Raw genomic sequence first — 22451 nt, forward strand, 5'->3', positions numbered from 1 at the left:
AATCGACACTTGCTTTTTTCTCCCTTTCTCTCTTGTTTTGGAAACCTGACTTTACTTGATGGTAATTACTTCTATTCCACCAAACAGGAATTGGCTTTAACTTCTGTCAAGAAGGTTTGGTTTCTGCCAAAACTTTATCAATGGAGCTGAACTGAGCCTGACTGAACATAATACAGAGTCTTTCTCAATGTTCTGCTTGGTGGCGATTTGCAGAATTGATTGGAATGCAAAGCGCCGATGGGTTTGTCATTGCAACATACGCCAGAGCGTTGTTGAGGCGCATGGGGCATTCGAGGTTGCTTACAACTTTAATTTTTGTTGCTACAATAATAAAGAACAGATGTTTATGCAAATGAGGATCGGAATGAAGACATGAAACCAAAACCATCAACAGGGTTTAAAGTACTCAGTTTCTTTCTTAATGTGCATTAGAAAACAAGCTGCTCTATGCATTAAATGTTTTCAGCATAGAATTATGTATAAGACTCTAAGGAACTATAACAGGACTAAATCAAGCTGCTGTTTGAACTATTTTTGTCTTGGAGCCATTAGGTTTAATTATCGCCATCTTGCTTTCTCGCCTGGAGATCCATAGTATGTTTTGACTGATTTCTTGATCCTTTCCAAAGTGCTTAAGTACATTTTTATAATTATACATTTGTAATTTTAGCCTATGGATCACTTGAAAAGGCTTTAAGTGAATAAAATCAATACTTCCTTCTTTTACTCATATTTAAAAGCTTTTGTTTTGTGTTTTGTGCAGATCTCCCACAGTGCTGGGTGTGTAAAGAGGAGGAGGTTCTCAATGAATTCAGCAACCAGGAGCGGAAGTCCACTTCAGATAAAGAAGAACCAGAACATCAAGAGTCCAAAGAGGAAGAAAAGCAACTCTGCATCAGTCAGGATGAAGAGCATCTTGTGCTGAAACAGGAGACTGATGACATTTTGGTGAATCCTCTTAATGTGCAAAGAATCCACAATGAAACAGAACCACAGAGGAACCAACTCATCTCTCATGGCTCTGCTGAGGATGAGAACCAGGATCAGGAAGGCAGCAATTCTGAAGACCCAGGAAAAGAGAGAAAGGAAGAACAGAAACAAAAGGAGAGATTTGAGAAAATCAAAGAGCAGAAAAGCAGAACTGACACTGAAAAGCAAAAAAAGCACAAGAAAGCTCACGCAGAGCAAAAATTATATTCTTGTAAAATTTGTGATAAAACATTTTCTGGAAACCGTAACTTGATGGTACACGTGAAAACTCACACAGGAGAAAAACCTTTCACTTGTTCAATCTGTGGAAAACGTTTCACACAAAAAGGACATTTAACTCAGCACATGAGAATTCACACAGGTGAGAAGCCTTTCTCATGTGGGAGCTGTGGAAAAAGTTTCAACGATAAAGGCCAATTAAATGTACATATGAGAATTCACACAGGCGAGAAGCCTTTCTCCTGTGGGACCTGTGAAAAATGTTTTACCCATAAATACACTTTAAATGTTCATATGAGAATTCACACAGGCGAGAAGCCTTTCTCCTGTGGGACCTGTGAAAAATGTTTTACCCATAAATACACTTTAAATGTTCATATGAGAATTCACACAGGTGAGATGCCTTTCTCGTGTGGTACTTGTGGAAAAAGCTTATCTCAAAAAGATAGATTAAATAATCATATGAGAATTCACACAGGTGAGAAGCCTTTCTCATGTGGTACTTGTGGAAAAAGCTTATCTCAAAAAGATAGATTAAATAATCATATGAGAATTCACACAGGTGAGAAGCCTTTCTCCTGTGGGACCTGTGAAAAATGTTTTACGCATAAATACACTTTAAATGTTCATATGAGAATTCACACAGGTGAGATGCCTTTCTCTTGTGGGACCTGTGGAAAAAGTTTCACCCATAAAAATAATTTAACTGTTCATATGAGAATTCACACAGGAGAGAAGCCTTTCTCATGTGGGAACTGTGGATAAGAATTACCGTCTAAGAACGACTTTAACTCAGCACATGAGAACTCACACAGGTGAGAAGCCTTTTTCATGTCCAAGTTGTAGAAAACAATTCATTCAAAAAGGACATTTAACCGGGCACATGAGAATTCACACAGGTGAGAAGCCTTTTTTATGTGAGATCTGTGGAAAACATTTTGGTTACAAATTTTGTTTAAATAGTCACATGAGGATTCACATGGGTGAGAAGCGTTTTTTATGTGAGATCTGTGGAAAAAGTTTCTGTCAAAAATCTTATCTTTCTCAACACGTTGAAGCTCACGCAGCTGAGAAGACTTTTTCTTGTGTGATTTGTGGAAGACCTTTCCTGTCTAAACCTAATTTGCTTTTTCATATGAAAACTCACCCAGGTGAGAGACCTTTCTCTTGTGTGACGTGTGGAAAAAGTTTGTCTCAGATTAGCAATTTAACTGTTCATATGAGAGAGCACAGAGCACATGATGGCATAATTTGAACCTGAAGTATCAACATTCTCAGTAACTTGCTGTTTGAACGCACAGTAATTATAGCTGGGTGACATTTTGTAAATGTAACAGCTTTGTTAAAAAACATTTCAAATGGATTTAGCTGAAACACTTTGAAGAAATAATCTTATTCTGGTAGTTTTAGCTTTTCATTTAAATGTTTATTTTTAAGTGAGATTGTCTCCACATTAATTGTCTGTCCCGCGTGCTCTGTTTTTATAGTTTGTGTGTTTTACTGTGACTGTACTGAAGAAACAGGAAATGATTTTTGGTTCCACTTTGAATTTTCTGCTGTGCTTCTTCTCTTTGTAAAAAATACAAACTTTATTGATAGGTTTATTGTTAGTGGAAATTTAGAAAATAGTTTCTTTTAGTTATATGTGTAAACTGGGGTTGTGACTCCTATTGTATGTTGGTAAAACATAACGCTTGCATACTGCTTGCTTGATAATTCAAGACCAAGTATACGTAGGGAGGGAATGTTTAGTGAGAATAGATCAGTCTGGAAAAAACACTGATGATGTTGTTGCAATAACTAATAAAGTGCTGATTGAGTGAAAATGACTTATGTCTCCTTGGTAACTAAGAGCAATAGCTCATTAGAGTAAACTTTCTTATTCATTTAAGTTTTTCCATTACTATTCGTTCAGTACCTCAGTTCACCTGAGTGAAACGCAGTATATAAAATAATTACACACAGACTAATGTTTTCAAGCTTTTTCAGTTAATTATTAAGTTTTATGTTTTTAACACATTTACTAAAGTTTTTATATAAAATGTTTATATTAAACTTCCAACGTTTAATAAAAACATTTTAAATCAGAAACGTGACACAGAAGCACCTTCATGCTGCCACCTACTGACAAGAACCTGATACTACACCTACATTGTTTCAGCTACTACAGATGTAGAAATCAGTGACTTTGCTATTTTTCTACAATCTGTGCTTCTGAATTCATTTCAGTGGATTTCATATGCTGGAGTATGTTTAAACAGTCATGTTCAATAACATGGAATCAGACCAGCAAATAAAAACATTTTATTTCAGAAATGTGGGTTTGAAGTCAGGTATCCAAAAGTTTCTGTTGTAAGACGTTTTTTTTCAATTATATTCGAAATGTTCCAGTTAAATACAATACTCTAAACCACCTGTGGCCTCATACTGTTTAACTTTAAAAATGAATCTGAACCTACAAACTACAATCTTATGTGCCGATATAATAACTGTACATGTTTTGTTCTAATTCAGCAGATCTATTCATACTCAATAAATTAAAATATGAAAGAAAATGTGGTATTGAGATCAAGGGTATCTTTGGTTACTCAATTCAAGCAGGTAATAAGCATTGTTCTCTTTAAGCCTACATTTATGAAGTAAAATGTTTGTATTATTTCGTCTATCTAATTTTAACTGTCACGTTTTCATTAGATGTAACCAGAAATTAATCCAAAAAAAAAAAAAAAAAACTGAAATAGAAGGTTTTAAAACATCAGTCTATGAGTCATCACTCAAAGTACTGTGTTGTAATAGGGTTAATTGAGAAGATAAAATAAATAAACATTTCAATAATATTTTAATTTACTAAGTAATACTGTATTTTAAACGAGTTGATTTAAAGCGGAACTTATGAATCGTTCACAGTTTCTTCAGTACAGCCACATTGAAACACGGGGAAGATTTCTGAATATTTTTGTTATTTAATAAATTACCTTAAGAAAACGAAATTGATAGAAAGGATATAACTTTTATTATTATTATTATTATTATTTGGTGGGGGATAATATATATGTAGCATCCCGATCCACACTCCATTCCAGTAGATGGCGGTAATGCACATCAATAAGTTGTTTGCCAGCCGCCATAAAAAAGAAGAAGAAAAAGAAGGCGGGACAAAGTTAACTTGCTTTAGGGAGGGGATACTGTTGACGGGGTTGGTGGGGAATAGGCTGGCACTGGTAACTGAGCAACTGGAGTTTGTTGGTAACTGAAAGCGCAGTTTGGAGAGGCTCGGTGTGACGACAGACGAGAAGGACGGGAGCTCTGGAGAAGAGACGCTGACGTTTGGAAAAAAGAAGCGATTTGTGGCATAATCCGGGTTGTGAGTGGATCAGATGGCTAGTAGTAGTGGGGGAAGTTTGGAGGAGGATAATATGGATACAGGTTGGTCAATGGTAGAAAATAGAAGAGGGGGAGGAGGGAGAGATAAAGGAAAAGAAGGATTGGGTAATGGGGAAAAGATCTCTTGAAGATGAAGGAGAACCAACTGAAATAAGAAAGAAAGCAATGATGGAAGAATTTAAAGTAATATTAAAGTTTAAAACTGGACAGGATTTGATGGGGGTAAGTCCTATTAGTTTGTCGAATGGGCTTATGAAAGCTATTGGAGAGGTAGAGCTGGCTAAGGTGATAAGAGATGGGAGTCTACTAATTATATGTAAAAATGCTGAACAAAGAAATAAAGCTCTTAAGCTACAAATGGTGTGTAAAAAGGAAGTGATAGAAAGAAAGGTGGTGGGGGAGGTAAAAGTGGTAAAAGGGGTGATTTCAGGAATCCCTATAGGAGAAAACTTGGAAGAGATGAAGAAAATGATTAAAGGAGGAGAAATTACAGAAATTAAGAGACTACAAGCTTTTAGGGATGGAAAGAAATTGGATAGTATATCTGTACTATTGGTCTTCAAAGATAGGTTTCTGCCTGATAAGATAATGGTTGGATATTTGAGTTATAATGTAAGACGATATGTTCCATCACCGGTTAGATGCTATAAATGTCAAAGATATGGACATGTTGCAAATGTTTGTAGAGGGAAGCAAAGATGTGGCAGATGTGGAGGAGAAAACCCTTATGGGGAATGTGGAAATAATCCTGTCAAATGTTGCAACTGCGGAGGAAATCCTACTGCAGCATATGGAGGATGCAATGTAAGGAAAGAGGCAGCTGAAGTTCAAAAAATTAGAACTGAAAAGAGAGTAACTTATGCTGAGGCAGTGAAACAGGTGAGAAGTTATGATAGTAATTTGAATGTAAGTCAGGAAAGGAAAGTAATGACAAATAATGATCAGGGAAATATTACGTTAGATAAATTAATTCCATTTCTTGCGTATATTATTAACTGTTCAGAACAAGCAAGAAATAAAACAGAGAAGATTAAAATTATAGTGAAAGCAGCTACTAAATTTTTTAAGGAAAAAGATTTGTCTTGGGAAAAAATAAATGATGAGCTAAGACAAGGTGAAGGGTCAGCTGATTTTGAAGCGTCTCAAACAATTTCATAATTTTAATAGTACAGTGGAATGCTCGGAGTTTAATAGCAAATGGTCAAGAATCTAAAGGTTTCATTAGTAATTTAAATCCTAAACCGGATATAGTATGTGTTCAAGAAACTTGTATCAAGCCATCATTACAGTTTAGTATTAACGGTTATTCAGTTCTATGTAAAGACAGGGAAAGTAAAAATGGAGGAGGGTGTGCTATTTTTATCAAAACTAACATAAAATTTATTCAAATACCAATACAAATAGTGTCAGACTTAGAAATTATTGGTGCTGAAGTATGGACAAATGAAGGGAGTGTTAAAATAATTAATTTCTATAACCCTTGTAAGCAATTAGAAAAATCAAAACTTGTAGCAGTCCTAAAAGATTGGAGAGGGAAAATAGTGTTGTGTGGGGATTTTAATGCTTATAGCACATTATGGGGTGATCAAGATAATTATAATGGAGAGATTGTAGAAGAGTTCATAGAAGAAAAAGGTTTGATTGTTTTAAATAATGGAGAAGGCACTCGGGTGGATATTGTTAGAGGCAAAGAGTCTGCTATTGACTTGACATTGGTGTCTCAATCTATTGCTGATGGATGCAGATGGGAAATAATGAAAGAAAATACAATGGGGAGTGATCATTACCCAATAATCATTAATATAGGGGTAGTTATGAAACAGGATCAGTCAAAAGTCGAGGGAAGGTGGAAGTTTGGGAGAGCAAATTGGGGTATGTTTGGAGTTATGAGTGAAGAATGCTTGGAAAAGGTAGATATAAATAATCCAATTAATGAGGTTAATTCTGAAATTAGCAAGGGTGTAATAAATTCGGCCAAATTAAGTATTCCCAAAAGTAATGGGAATAGAAAAAAGAAAGTTCCTTGGTGAACAATAGAATGTTCAATAGTTATTAAACAGACAAACAAAGCGTTTAAGATATTGAAAAAAATGATACGTTTTCAGAATCTGATAAATTATAAAAGAAAACAGGCAGAAGTTAGAAGAGTTATTAAAAGTGCTAAAAGAAATTATTGGAGAAAGTATTGTGAATCATTGGGGAAGAATTCAGCATTAGATAAAGTCTGGAATACTATTAAAGAAATGTCAGGGAATTCAAAAGAACTTTTTTTTTCAATAATAAAAGAGAATGGAAATAATATTATAGATAATAAAAGTAAGGCTGAGGTATTAGGGAAGATGTTTGCTAAGATACATAGTACAGAGAATCTAAATAATAGGGAAAAATTAGGACGTGAAACTACCAAACAGCTGAATATAGTATTAATTCAAAATGATGAGGATTATGATGATTATATTAACAAGAAATTTTCCTTAGCTGAATTAGATAAAGTGATGAGGAATTCTAGAAAACCGATACCTGATAATGATCAAATCACTTATAACATGATGAGTAATCTTAGTGTTGTGAGTAAAGAAAACATGATAAAACTGTTTAATAAAAGTTGGGAAGAAGGAGTTTTGCCTGATAACTGGAAGGCTATTATTATTCCTATATGCAAACCTGGGAAAGATCCATGTTTAACTGAAAGTTATAGACCAATAGCCCTAATGTCGTGTTTAGGTAAAGTTATGGAGAAAATGGTAAATAATAGGTTAGTATATTTCTTAGAATCCAAGGGGAAGATAAAGGAATACCAATTTGGATTTAGGAAAGGAAGAAGTACGATTGATCCAGCAATATGTTTGGAACATGAAGTTAGACGAGCTCAAGTTAATAAAGAGAGTGTGATAGCAGTGTTCTTGGATGTGGAAAAGGCTTATGATATGTTGTGGAAAGAAGGGTTGCTGATTAAATTAAAACTAACAGGTATAAAGGGTAAAATGTATAGATGGATTAAAAATTTCTTAACTGAAAGAAAGATAAGAGTGAAAATAGAAGGGGAAATTAGTTCAGAGTATCAAGTGGAAAATGGAAGTTTATAAAGTTCAAATTAGTTGGGTAGTTGTCTCTCCTGCCATCCCACCATGGGTTTTAGAACAGGCTGAAGTTGACTTAAAACTATTGGAAAAGGGAAGAGAGATGGAAAAGAATGAAGTGGAAAGTTATATTAATAAAGAATATTCAAAATATATCCAAGTATATACAGACGCTTCAAAAATGTCAAATAATCAAGTAGGGATAGCATTTATTGCTCCAGATTTAAATGTTATGGAAAATAAAAGAATTAGTGATAAACTAACAGTGTATACAGGCGAATTAATGGCAATTTTAATAGCCTTAGAATGGATAGAGGGAATAGGAAGAGGAAAGTTTGTAATTTGTTCAGATTCTAGTAGTGCATTAATTAGTATAAAAGGAATGAAATCGGAAGTTAGGCAAGATATTATAGAGGATATAGTTCAGATAATTTTCAGGGTTAAGAAGAAAGGATCTCAGATTAAATTAATTTGGATTCCTGCTCACATCGGTGTTGTAGGAAATGAATTGGCAGATAGTTTTGCAAAGAGAGCCTCTAATAAGGAAATTGTTGAGTTAAATATTAAAATAAGTAGGAATGAGATAAAAAGTGTTGTTAAGGAGTACATGAAGGAAAAATGGCAAGAACAGTGGGATAGAGGAGAAAAAGGGAGATTTTATTATAAAATTCAAAAAAGAGTTGGGGGGTATAGAAAAGGTAATAGGAATAGAAGGGAAGAAGATATTATTTCCAGAATCAGATTTGGGCACACAAGGTTAAATAGTACTCTTAAGTTAATTAATAAACACAGTACAGGTTGTTGTAAATGTTGTGGAGAGATGGAAACAATACAGCATGTATTTTTAGAATGCAATATGTATGTAAGGGAGAGAGAGATGTTGGTTAATGAGATGAATAATTGTAAATTTAATTTAGAATAAATATTTCAGAAATCATCAGGAGATATAATATTTGAGAGTGTTTTTAGATTTCTAAGAAGAACGGGTATTATGGGGAGGGTATAAGCGTGTGATCCATACTCCAGCCTGGAAGGTGGCGGTAATGCACCTGTAAGTTGTTTGCCAGCCGCCATAAAACAAGAAGAAGAAGAAGGCGGAAGGGGAGGACTTCGGTGAAGGAAGAAGGCGGAAGAGGCACGATCAGACTGTGAATGGTTGGAAGGATGTCAGAGGGAAATGTATCAGGTAGTGATTTTGCGGAAATGGAAGAGGGTGCTGATGATGTGGATAATGAAGGACCTTGGCATATTCAAAAAGCTAAGCATAAACGGAAAAAATCAAGACAACAAATAGAATCATCTGTTTCTGAGGCTGAAGGAGAAACTGTTACGATGTCAGAATTTAAAATAGTTCTGAAGTTTGTCAAAGAGGGTGTGTCCTTTGGTAAGTGGAATCCAATAAAGCTGACAAAAGAAATCAATTCACTGGTTGGAAAGGTGAAATTTGTTAAAATATTAAGAGATGGATCGTTATTGATTATCTGTAATGATATTAAACAAAAAGAAAGGGCGCTGAATATAAAAAGAATCCTTGGTGAGAATGTGAGAGGAAGACTTTTGGATGACAAGAAGTACGTATGCGGAGTCATTTCGGGGATTCCACCTGATGTACCAGTTGATGAGATCAAGTCTAATGTTTCAGGAGGGAAAGTGGTGGAAGCCAAACGATTGAAAAGAAATAAAAATGGAGAGAGGAGTGATAGTTTTTCTATCATGTTAAAATTTGAAGAGAACAGTCTGCCAGATAAAGTGTTTGTGGGATATATGAGCTATGATGTCCGACCATTTATTCCTCCGCCGCTGCGGTGCTTTAAATGCCAGAAATTTGGACATGTCGCGGCAGTGTGTAAGGGGAAACAGAAATGTGGGAGATGTGCTGGGGATCATGAGTATGGGAAATGTGAGGAAGGGGCTCCGCTGAAATGTTGTAATTGTGGATGTGGGCATAGTTCAGGATTTAGGGGATGCATAGCTAGTAAAAGAGCTGAGGAAGTTCAGAAAATCAGAGTCACTACTGGCATTACTTATGCGGAAGCAACGAAAAGAGTTCCTGTTCAATCAATATTATACCCAAAGAAAGTGTCTGGAGGAGGAAAAGAAGGATCTAATTGTTCAGAATGCTCTAAGATTAAAGGTGACACTTTACTCATGACAAAGCAGGATTTTGTATTGTTCATGGTAGAAGTTGTTAACTGCACTGCTCAAACACAAAGGAAAACGGAAAAAATTCAAATAATAGTGAAGGCAGCCCAAAAGTATCTTGACTGTAAAAATGTTAATTGGGAATCAATAAAGAAAAAATTAAATGAGACACAATCTTCTCAACCTCAATCATGCAGTGGCGGCCCCTCTTCGTTATGTTAATTATTTTCCAGTGGAATGCAAGAAGTCTTATTAGTAATGGTCTAGAGTTTAAGAAATATATTTCAGATTTGACAGTTAAACCTCACCTGATTTGCATTCAAGAAACCTGGCTTAAGCCTCATTTGGATTTCAAAATTTCTGGGTATACATCAATTAGGAATGATAGAAAAGAAAGACAAGGAGGGGGAGTAGCAACTTTTGTACTAGACAGTATAAGATATAAAGTGAAATCAATAGGGGAAAATTATGAATCAATAGTTATTAAGATTTGGATAGAAAATGACCAAATGTCGGTGATAAATTTTTATAATGCTAACAAGAAGTTATCCATTCAGAATCTCAATGAAGTAAATGATCAAAACGTAGGTAAGACTGTATGGTGTGGTGATTTCAATTCTCATAATATTTTATGGGGGAGTCTTAATACAGATGTAAATGGATTGACTGTTGAAGAATTTCTTGAGTTACATTCTCTGGTTTGTCTTAATGATGGCAGCACTACTAGATATGATTGTTGTAGGAATTTAAAGAATGTTTTAGACCTAACATTGGTTTCAAATACATTAGCTGGAATTACTTCTTGGGAGGTGATTGATTCTCCAATGGGCAGTGATCATTTTCCTATTCTAGTTTCAGTTGGTTCTGAAGTGATAAAAGAAGAGGAAGGACAGATTCCAAGATGGAAGTTAAGTAACGCTAATTGGGAGTTATTTAAAAATTTAGTTGATAGTCAATTTAATAATCTGGATGAGAATTTGTTTTGTGATGTGGAGATGTGTTATTCAAAGATTAAATCTGTCATTATTAATGCAGCTGAAAGTTCAATTCCTAAATCAAAGGGAAGAGGAAATAAAAAGTCTACTCCATGGTGGAATGAGCAATGTAGTATTGCTATAAGGGGAAGAAATAAAGCTTTTAAATTGTTAAGAAGATGTCATACCTTTGAGGCACTAATTCAATATAAGAAAGCACAAGCTATAGTTAGGAAGACTATTAGAGAAGCTAAGAAGGCTTGTTGGAGGCAATACTGTAATTCCATTGGAAGAGAGACCAAACTGTCAGAGGTATGGAGAGTTATTAAGAAAATGAATGGTGTTAAAAAGAGTTTTTCCTTACCGGTTTTAGAATTAAATGGGAAAATAGCGGTTAGTAATAAAGAAAAAGCTGAATTATTAGCAGTAACGTTAATTAAGGTGAATAGTTCAGAAAATTTATCTGAAGAAATGAAAAGTAATAAATTAGATTTATTGGATGGAAATCCAGAAGTTACTACTAGGAGAGAAGTCTCAAACCAGGATTTAGATATGCCTTTTTCTATGTATGAGTTAGAAAAAGTTATTAATAATGCTAAGCAATCAACTCCGGGGAAGGATGGAGTGTGTTATGTAATGCTCAAACATTTTATATATTCATCTCTTACTGTTATATTAAAATTGTTTAAATGACTGTCAGCAGCTGCCATATAGCATATATGGCAGCTGCTGACAGTCATTTGAGAAAACTTGATAGTGAGCAAACACAAGCATTGAGGATTTGTTGTGGAGCTTTCAGAACATCGTCTTAAGCTGCTTTACAAGTAGAAACTGGTGAGCTTCCTTTAAGATTAAGAAGGTTGAAATTAATGTACATGTACTGGGTGAACCTACAAGGACATAAGTGTGATCATCCAACTAAGATGGTGCTGAAGGAATGTTGGGAACATCATAAATTAAATTGTAATAGTTTTGGATGGATTGGGGAAATAAAGGCAAAACAGCTTGGTTTGACTATGCTCCAGTATAGTGCTACTGTTCCTCAATCTGAAATTCCTCCATGGTTATTTCTAACTCCAGAAGTTGATCTTCAATTAAATGAAATTCTTAAAAAGGGAAAAACTCCAGAATGGGTTGTAGTTAATAGATATTTTGAAAGATATAAAGACAACATAATTATATATACAGATGGATCTAAAGATCCAAATAGTGGTAGAACTGGGGCAGCAGTGAATATCCCACACCATAAAGTCTTGATTAAGAGGAGAACAGCTGACCATTTAGCTGTTTTTGCAGTTGAATTATCAGCCATCATATTGGCCTTAGAATGGTTGCTTGGTAATGATAATAGGGAAGTAAGTACATTTATCATAGCATCAGATAGTCAAGCAGCATTATTAAGTATTAAATCTGGTAAATCTAGCAGATTAGATTTGATATTAAGAATATATCAATTATTAGTTCATCTTCATAACAATAAATGCTTGGTTCAATTTGTCTGGATTCCTGCCCATGTGGGTATAGAAGGAAATGAGGAAGTAGATATTCTAGCTAAGCAGGCCTTGAAATCAGATATTGTTCATCTGAATATTCCTTTGAGTAAAAATGAGGGTAAATCTATTATTCAAAAAGAAATTATTAAGATTTGGCAGGAGCTATGGGATAACCATGATAATGGGAGACAACTATATACAATTCAAAAGAGTGTGGGAGATAGTAATTATATGAGTGGAAGGCGGAAAGAGGAAGTAGTTATGTCTCGACTTAGAATTGGACATTCTGGACTTAATAGTTCGCTCTTTAAAATAGGAAAGCATGAGAATGGGGCTTGTAATTATTGCAATCAGGTGGAAACAGTGGAGCATGTCTTGTTAGAATGTGATAAATATTCAGAGGAACGCCAGATTTTAAAGTCGTTACTAAGTAGAAAGAATATAGGACTGTCTATGATTAATCTATTAGATAATAAATCAAGTTATGTTAGAAATCTCTTATTTAGGTTCTTAAATAACACTGGGTTAATGAGTCGTATTTAGGATATGAACAAATATTTGTGTGTATGCCAGTGCATGCTCATGCATTAATTCAGGTATTAATGAGTGTGTTAGGATGTGAATTTGCACATCCTACACATCATTGAGGTGGATTTAATTCCCTCTGAGATCTCTGATGACCACACTCCAGTCTGGTAGGTGGCGGTAAATGCACCTTAAGTTGGATGCCAGCCGCCAATAAAAAAACAAAAGAAGAAGAAGAAGGCGGGGAAGATAAAATCAGAGCACACGGGCTAGCCTTAGCTTTTCCTTTGTTAGACGGTGGTTTGAAGAAGAGTTTGAGTTTAAGCTAAATATTTCCGTGTTTTCAGTGAAAATGTCTTCAGTTCCGCCTCAGAGAGAGTTTATCAACGAGCAGGTAACTCCTGCTGGAGAAACATTCACAGAGTGGAAAGAAATCAACGTTAAGATGGAGGAAGAGATGGAGGATCAGCGCAGACTGATGGATTTTACCCGGATACCGAGGATCATCTTACACCGGATAGGTACGAAACACCTTCATGTTTTAGTGATTAATCAGGTTAAAGAGAGTTTTTAGACAGATAAATAGTCGTTGTGTTCGGAAACATATTTAAGGAATCGGATCAAATTGTAAATATTAAGTAGAAGTAGAAAATTCCTGAAGAAATTTAACCGGGGCCTGCCAAAGTGGGCCCGTTAGTTTGGACCCAGCAATGCTATTCAATGCTAACAATTAGCATCAATGCTAAGCTTAGCTAAATAGTAGTCAATAGCCTCTGGAGAGTCACAAGCATGTTGACTAACATGGACTTGCACCATTCAGTTTGTTAAAATTAGTGTATAATCTAAAATGAGCCAAAATGCTAATGTAAACCTAAATGCTGCCAGTAGCATGTGGGCTATCATTAGAATGTTGTCTTACATGGACTTCCTACATTCAGTGTCCTAAACATGGATAATAATTAAGAAAAATGGCTAAAATCTTATTTTAGGGAAAAAGCTAATGCTTGCGCAGCAAGGCAGCGCCCTAACCTGAGAGGAAAAGATAATGCAGGCTAATATTATTGCACCGTCTCTGTGTCGCCCTGCGACAGACTGGCGACCTGTCCAGGTAAGGTAACTTTATTTATATAGCACCTTTCAGCCAAAGACAATTCAAAGTGCTTGTACAAAGAAGTTAAAAACATACAACAGAATAAGAACAAAATAAACGTTACAAATTTGAATATAGTTAAAAAAAAAAAAAAATAATAATAATAATAATAAATACAAATTTAAGAATAGGCAACGTCAAATAAGAAGGTTTTTAACCTTGTTTTAAATAAACTCAAGGTAGGGGCAGTCTTACAGTGAGCAGGAAGCTTATTCCAGAGTGTTGGAGCATAAAAACTAAAAGCTGTTTCACCGTGTTTAGTTCTGACTCTTGGAATGGTTAGAAGGTTTGATTCTGATGATCTTAAAGGTCTGAGTGGTACATATGGTTGAAGAAGATCAGAAATGTAGTCTGGGTTTCTATTATGAAGTGCTTTGTAAACCATTAAGGAGATTTTAAATTCTATTCTTCGAGCAACAGGCAGCCAGTGCAGGGATCTTAGAACTGGACTGATATGCTGATCTCTTTTTGTTTTAGTTAGGACTCTTGCAGCAGCATTCTGCAGAAGCTGGAGCTGTCTTATTGCTTTTTTTGATAATCCAGTAAAAATTCCATTGCAGTAATCGAGTCTACTAAAAACAAAGGCATGAACTAATTTTTCAGAGTCTTGTGGGAACATGAGTCGTGTAATTTTAGCAATATTTTTTAGATGGTAGTATGACGTTTTTATGATATATTTGATGTGGTTATTAAAGTTCAGATCAGGATCCATGATCACCCCCAGATTCTTGGCTTCGTCAGAACATTTTAATCCAATGGACTGAAGGTGGGTGATTATATTTAGTCTATGCTCTTTTGGCCCAAACACTAATATTTCGGTTTTATTTTTATTTAGTTGGAGGAAGTTTTGGCCCATCCAGACATTAATCTGCTCAATACATTTAGTGAGTATTTGAACCTGACTGTCCAGGGTGACCCCGCGCACCAGCACCTCCCAACCCCACTAGGGACAAGGGTGTTAGAAGATGGATGGATGGATGGATGGATGGATGGATGGATGGATGTCCCTGGTCTTTTTTGGATACAGTCACAAATGTCAATTTAAAATTTCTAATATATACATTTAAAGAGACATGTTTATATATTCTTAACTCAATGGTGCAAAAAGTGTATTTACTACAAAGTACGAACATGATTATCTATTGTATGAACGTAATAATTATATTGCATAAACATGATATTTCATGTCCAGGAGATAATATGCTTGTAGTGCAGCATAATGAAGGTTAGTACAGTAGCTAATATAATTTCAGATCTTTGTATAACTTTTCTTCAGGCTAACTTAGAAAGTGAGACATTATTGTTACAGGTTAATTTTCTAAACTACAAAAAAGTAATTGTTAGGGAAGCTCAAAAATGAAACATTGGACTGATATTAATATATGATAGTAACACTGGTGTTATGCCAGATTTACCTATATTTTATTTTATCATTTTATAAAATCTGATTACTCTATTAATCATAAGAATAATCAATAGATTACTCAATTACTAAAATATTTGTTTACAACAACCCTAATTATTTTATTATTTTTAGTATAATTTTTCCAGTTACTTAATGCATCAAACCGTATCAAATGCTTTGTGCTTAGTCAGCCAGAGTTAATGTGCGCGGCCGCAGGAAGATCCGAAAAACTCGTCCCACAAACTTGAGCAGCCAGAACAATTTCTGTGATGCATACTAAAAACTCAACAGACACAAATGGCAGAGATAGCAGAGCCACATTAGCAGCCTTTAATTAAATCTCCCGTTTGTTGCGCATTTCTGCGCAGTGCAGCGGATTCAACTCCTCATGCAGGGCCGGTCCAAGGCTGTACGAGGCCTGGAGCAGAATCTGACTTAGGGCACCTCTTGCTGCTTAAAACATCAGCATCTCTAACAGCTTCTGTGTTAGATTTAATCTGGGAGAGGGGGAGTAGTTTAATTGGCCAACCTAAAACCAATCAGTTATAATTGCAGTTTTCTAATAGAGCTTTGGAACTGACGTCACTGCGTGTGACGTTTACGTCGCTGGGCGCCATCTTGTGTAACGACAGACCAAAACAAACTTTATTCCAGCGTCTTCATTGTGTTACCGACCGCAGTGAAGTTGTTTTCAAGTTGGATATTGGATATCCGCGCTCCGCGGAGTAAGGGGCGTTTAGCTCAAGGTTGATCCGATTTATGAACGCTGATTCCGGCTAGCTGTTCTCTACGGCTCCCTCCTCAACGCTCCGAGGTTCACATAGGGACCGTCCATTTCTGAACCAAACACTCCTGTAAATATATGCCTTGTGACCAACTGATACAAAAAAGTGGTAATTCATACTATTACAGGAGGCACACTATCCTCTATTAAAATTTAAGTCATATTCAATATTTTAAATTATTTTAATATTGAATAATGTTTTCTTCAATAACTCAAAATCAGTGTGAAATTGTTCTACTAGACTGTATAGATGAAGCACACCCATCTTTATTACATTATTACACCCAGATTTTTTATTTTTTAACTAATTTTATATATTTTTTTAAAATTTCATAAAATGTATTTGTTACCAGTAATGCTCAATTACATAAAATTCTAGGACAGGATCTATTTCATTACATGTTCACTTCTTACCTGAAATATGTTAAATACAACAAATATTTACTTAAAGTTTTTTCTATTTCATAACATTTACTTGTCACCTTTATATTTTACTCTGAACTGTTTAATTACACATTAAATATTTAAAGATTTAATGCTCTTTCATCTGGTTTGATTGCTTATATTAAATGTTTACTGCAAAATGTCTGATTCTATAATTGTTTACTTTAATCACATAAAATGTTTATTTAAAAATATAATCTTCCATTACATGTACGTTTATTACCTGAAATATTTTAAATATCAAATTTATACTTAAAATGTGATTCATTTCATCACCTGTTTACCTGCAACTTGAAGTGCTTGAATCAAACGTTTCATGAATGTTTTACCACATTAAATGATTAAATGAGAGAAAACAGACACTTCCAACTGAACACATAATTCAACACAAATGGTTCCTGTTCCTCTCCAGAGTCTGCAGCCTTGCTGAGCTCTTCTCCTGGGGTTTCCTCCTCAGCCTCTCCAACTTGCTCCTCTTCTATAGCCTCCGCTACTGTGTTTTCATGATTTACCTCTTCTGGGGTAAATCATGAAAACACAGTAATTCTCTCTAACTTGTTGGTCCACCATGGTCTTGCTGTATTGCCTCATTAATTGACGCGCATGTCGGTCCGATGTTGTGGTGTTTACCTCGCAGTAACCCAGATTCAGCCTGGATTGAGCTAATATATTTCATACGTCGGTTTGCCTTGAAGAGGACGAATCAGAACACATATCAGTATTAATGCTGTAAATTTTATAACACTAGTAAAATAGTTTACTTCACAATAATGGAATAACCTCGATATCCACTGACAAAACTCGGACTATTGTACATAAAACGATTATGACACAACACCAACAACGTGAATTTAAACACTCACCAGAATGGAGATGTCTGGAGCAAACTTGTAGATATCTTGGGATGTTGGAGAAGGTAACATCAGGACGTCTCATCGCTGATACCCGGGATATTTGTCTCCTTTTCGTTAGCTCCGATAGTTTAGCCTACCGTATTTTCCGCACTATAAGGCGCACCGCATTATAAGGCGCACCTTCAATGAATGGCCCATTTTAAAACTTTTTTCATATATAAGGCGCACCGCATTATAAGGCGCATAGAATAGACGCTACAGTAGAGGCTGGGGTTACGTTATGCATTCATTAGATGGAACTGCGATAAAGGGAATGTTGACAAAATAGTCATATAGGTCAGTCAAACTTTATTAATAGATTACAAACCAGCGTTCTGAAAACTCCGTTCATTCCCAAAATGAATAAACAGCTGTTGCTTCCTCCACTTCCGCACCATTGATTGTTCATGTTAAATTCTCTCGCTGCTGCTCTATGGGCTCTTTGCACCTCAGCTTAATGATGAACATCGATCCGAAGCCCTGACAAGTAAACTGGAGAAAGGTTTTAACATGTTCGCCTCGTTATACACAGATACGAAGGTGAGTTTTACTTTCTTTAAACTTTGTGGCTAACATTAGCTTTAGCTTATGCTAGACATTTTTCATTAACGGAGAATGTTTTTACCTTATGTTCAAGTATATTACCTGCGTTTATTGTCGTTGGTGTCAGAGACCAAGTAACGGGGATTTTACGGTTCAGGCTTTTCGCTTCTGAAGCCTGAGGAACAACAAGCCCATAGCTTAACAGTAGAGCAGCTCTGGTGTCGGAGTTCTAGTTCAGCTGACTGTTCAGGTTCAGAGTTGTTGCTTTTAGAAAAATATGGGCGTGTTCCTTAAGGTCTCCGTGTTACTTCGCTTTATTAGTTTTGCATGCTTCTTGTGAAGCAGGACGGTGTTTACAGCAGTGTGTACAGGCGGATCAATAGCTCGTCTGTCTGGCTCTGGTCTGCTCTCTGGTTCCCATAAACTCTTTCAGGCTGAATACAGAAGTGATTCCATGGAAATAACACAGGAGGCTCCTTTACCTTCTTCTTTAGGCTGAAGAAGTTCATCCGGAGTGAAGTGAAGGCTGTAAACTTTGCTGTGCGGCGTTAGCTTTAACTGGTAGCAACGAATATTTACAAGCCACCGTCGTCTTAATTCAGGATCGTTTGGAGATCCATGAAAACTTAAAAGCCCATTATATTAGGAAGACAGCAATGTTCATAGTATTGTTTTATTTGCGTCTGAAATAAGACTTTGTCTTTTCTAGCTGTCATGGTAACTCAAAGCGAAAAAAGAGAGCCGCATTTGCGCATGCGGTTGTGACGTCAGCGCGGCAGGTGCAAAGAGCCCATTCCCGTGTTCTACTGTGTGACTGATCGCCTTGAGCTTAAACTCTGCGTTGTAAGCGTGTCTCTTAATAGGAGCCATTTTGGGGTCTTTACACAAAACCCAGCATGCACTGCTGGATGCATTGGTGTCTGCTTTCCCGTTTCTTCTTCTACTGGGGAAAATGAAGTTGGCGTCTGCTTTCCTCCGTTTCTTCCTCTACGGGGAAAATAAAGTCGGCGTCTGCTTACCGTAGTTGCGAGACCTGTTGTGGCTCAATATTGGTCCATATATAAGGCGCACCGGATTATAAGGCGCACTGTCGGCTTTTGAGAAAATTGAAAGTTTTTAGGTGCGCCTTATAGTGCGGAAAATATGGTACTCGCGTTGTTTACAGGCAGAAAAACAGTGAAACTAAAGTCTGTTTTAAAATCTTTTTACCGTCTCGGTCGTGTGATCGTACATTACATTCAAAAACGCAGCAAGTTTGAACCATTGCTAAATAATTTCAAGTAACTTAGATTCAAACATTCAAAATATCTGTGAGACAGTGGTTTTCTCGGTTATGTATATGGCCTCACAAGATGGCGCTCATATCCCTACGCCTAGAGCAGTGACGTCACGTTCCAAAGCCCTATTTGTATTTTTGAACAAATAGAGCTCAAACTCAAAGATTAAACTCACAGCATCTGATTGTTATGATAATAAAACAATCTAACTATGAATATTGTTCTTTGAACTTTTAGAAAGTAAACTTGTCAGCTTGTTAAAATCTTACATTTAAATGTTAAACAATTTAAATTAATTTATGTATGCTGAAACCATTCAATCAAATTCAGCAACATTGATGATGTGGATAAACAAATGTTACATTTATGAATGTCTGGTTTGTGTTAAAATATTAGCATTTATGGGCCCCTGAAGAACCTTATGGAGCTGCTGACTTAATTTGTATTAAACAGAAGTGAAAATAATTGATATTAATTTTATTTGTATTCTTTGATTAGTTGTTTTTAAGACTAGTTGTGGGTTTAAATATCGTTTCACTGGCAATGTTTTCCCATAACATATAATTACCCAGTAATATTTTTACTTTTTCTGTCTACTTAATATCTTTTAATACAAAAACACGTTGGACCGCCTCGGCGCCCCTCCCACCGGGCTTAGCAAGTTTTCTGGGGGAAACCCTGCAGTCTACCCACCTCTCTTGGAAAAAACTGTGTGAAAAATCGACACTTGCTTTTTTTCTCCCTTTCTCTCTTGTTTTGGAAACCTGACTTTACTTGATGGTAATTACTTCTATTCCACCAAACAGGAATTGGCTTTAACTTCTGTCAAGAAGGTTTGGTTTCTGCCAAAACTTTATCAATGGAGCTGAACTGAGCCTGACTGAACATAATACAGAGTCTTTCTCAATGTTCTGCTTGGTGGCGATTTGCAGAATTGATTGGAATGCAAAGCGCCGATGGGTTTGTCATTGCAACATACGCCAGAGCGTTGTTGAGGCGCATGGGCCATTCGAGGTTGCTTACAACTTTAATTTTTGTTGCTACAATAATAAAGAACAGATGTTTATGCAAATGAGGATCGGAATGAAGACATGAAACCAAAACCATCAACAGGGTTTAAAGTACTCAGTTTCTTTTTTAATGTGCATTAGAAAACAAGCTGCTCTATGCATTAAATGTTTTCAGCATAGAATTATGTATAAGACTCTAAGGAACTATAACAGGACTAAATCAAGCTGCTGTTTGAACTATTTTTGTCTTGGAGCCACTAGGTTTAATTATCGCCATCTTGCTTTCTCGCCTGGAGATCCATAGTATGTTTTGACTGATTTCTTGACCCCTTCCAGTCAGAAAGACTAAAGTGGTTAAGTACATTTTCATAATTATACATTTGTAATTTTAGTCTTTGGATCACTTGAAAAGGCTTTAAGTGAATAAAATCAATACTTCCTTCTTTTACTCACATTTAAAAGCTTTTGTTTTGTGTTTTGTGCAGATCTCTCACAGTGCTGGGTGTGTAAAGAGGAGGAGGTTCTCAATGAATTCAGCAACCAGGAGACGAAGTCCACTTCAGATAAAGAAGAACCAGAACATCAAGAGTCCAAAGAGGAAGAGAAGCAACTCTGCATCAGTCAGGATGAAGAGCATCTTGTGCTGAAACAGGAGACTGATGACATTTTGGTGAATCCTCTTAATGTGCAAAGAATCCACAATGAAACAGAACCACAGAGGAACCAACTCATCTCTCATGGCTCTGCTGAGGATGAGAACCAGGATCAGGAAGGCAGCAATTCTGAAGACCCAGGAAAAGAGAGAAAGGATAAACAGAAACAAAAGGAGAGATTTGAGAAAATCAAAGAGCAGAAAAGCAGAACTGACACTGAAAAGCAAAAAAAGCACAAGAAAGCTCACGCAGAGCAAAAATTATATTCTTGTAAAATTTGTGATAAAACATTTTCTCGAAACCGTAACTTGATGGTACACGTGAAAACTCACACAGGAGAGAAGCCTTTCACTTGTTCAATCTGTGGAAAACGTTTCACACAAAAAGGACATTTAACTCAGCACATGAGAATTCACACAGGTGAGAAGCCTTTCTCATGTAGGAGCTGTGGAAAAAGTTTCAACGATAACGGCCAATTAAATGTACATATGAGAATTCACACAGGTGAGAAGCCTTTCTGCTGTGGGACCTGTGAAAAATGTTTTACGCATAAATACACTTTAAATGTTCATATGAGAATTCACACAGGTGAGAAGCCTTTCTCTTGTGTTACTTGTGGAAAAAGTTTCTCTCAAAAAGATAGATTAAATAATCACATGAGAATTCACACTGGTGAGAAGCCTTTCTCTTGTGTTACTTGTGGAAAAAGTTTCTCTCAAAAAGATAGATTAAATAATCATATGAGAATTCACACAGGTGAGAAGCCTTTCTCATGTGGGAGCTGTGGAAAAGGTTTCAACGATAAAGGCCAATTAAATGTACATATGAGAATTCACACAGGTGAGAAGCCTTTCTCCTGTGGGACCTGTGAAAAATGTTTTACGCATAAATACACTTTAAATGTTCATATGAGAATTCACACAGGTGAGAAGCCTTTCTCTTGTGGGACCTGTGGAAAAAGTTTCACCCATAAAAATATTTTAACTGTTCATATGAGAAATCACACTGGTGAGAAGCCTTTCTCTTGTGGAACCTGTGGAAAATTTTACAGTGAAAAAAGGTCTTTAATGCAGCACATGAGAATTCACACAGGAGAGAAGCCTTTCTCTTGTGGGACCTGTGGAAAAAGTTTCACCCATAAAAATAATTTAACTGTTCATATGAGAATTCACACTGGTGAGAAGCCTTTCTCTTGTGGAACCTGTGGAAAATGTTACAGTGAAAAAAGGTCTTTAATTCAGCACATGAGAATTCACACAGGAGAGAAGCCTTTCTCATGTGGGAACTGTGGATAAGAATTACCGTCTAAGAACGACTTTAACTCAGCACATGAGAACTCACACAGGTGAGAAGCCTTTTTCATGTCCAAGTTGTAGAAAACAATTCATTCAAAAAGGACATTTAACCGGGCACATGAGAATTCACACAGGTGAGAAGCCTTTTTTATGTGAGATCTGTGGAAAACATTTTGGTTACAAATTTTGT

At 36.0% G+C, this 22451-nt stretch overlaps 1 protein-coding gene, 1 long non-coding RNA gene and 1 pseudogene across 4 annotated transcripts in view; all 3 read left to right on the forward strand.

Moving 5' to 3' along the window:
• Nucleotides 1–2103, forward strand: part of LOC114156873 (gastrula zinc finger protein XlCGF57.1-like) — a 43474-nt gene extending 41371 nt beyond the window's left edge. For all 3 annotated transcript variants that reach the window (XM_028037449.1, XM_028037450.1, XM_028037453.1), the window contains one exon: nt 1940–2103. In XM_028037449.1, coding sequence (XP_027893250.1) covers nt 1940–1974 — 35 coding nt within the window. In that variant the 3' untranslated portion in view covers nt 1975–2103. The remainder of the gene's footprint in view (nt 1–1939) is intronic.
• Nucleotides 1932–22421, forward strand: LOC114157890 (gastrula zinc finger protein XlCGF57.1-like; annotated as a pseudogene).
• LOC114157019 (uncharacterized) lies at nt 13215–14892 on the forward strand. The gene is made up of 3 exons (XR_003598070.1): nt 13215–13328; nt 13899–13915; nt 14868–14892. It is a non-coding gene; the product is annotated as an uncharacterized LOC114157019 (long non-coding RNA).
• Nucleotides 22422–22451: the final 30 nt, after the last annotated feature.

This window comes from Xiphophorus couchianus, chromosome 14 (genome assembly GCF_001444195.1).
Source record: "Xiphophorus couchianus chromosome 14, X_couchianus-1.0, whole genome shotgun sequence".
In the NCBI taxonomy this organism is placed as follows: Eukaryota; Metazoa; Chordata; class Actinopteri; order Cyprinodontiformes; family Poeciliidae; genus Xiphophorus; species Xiphophorus couchianus.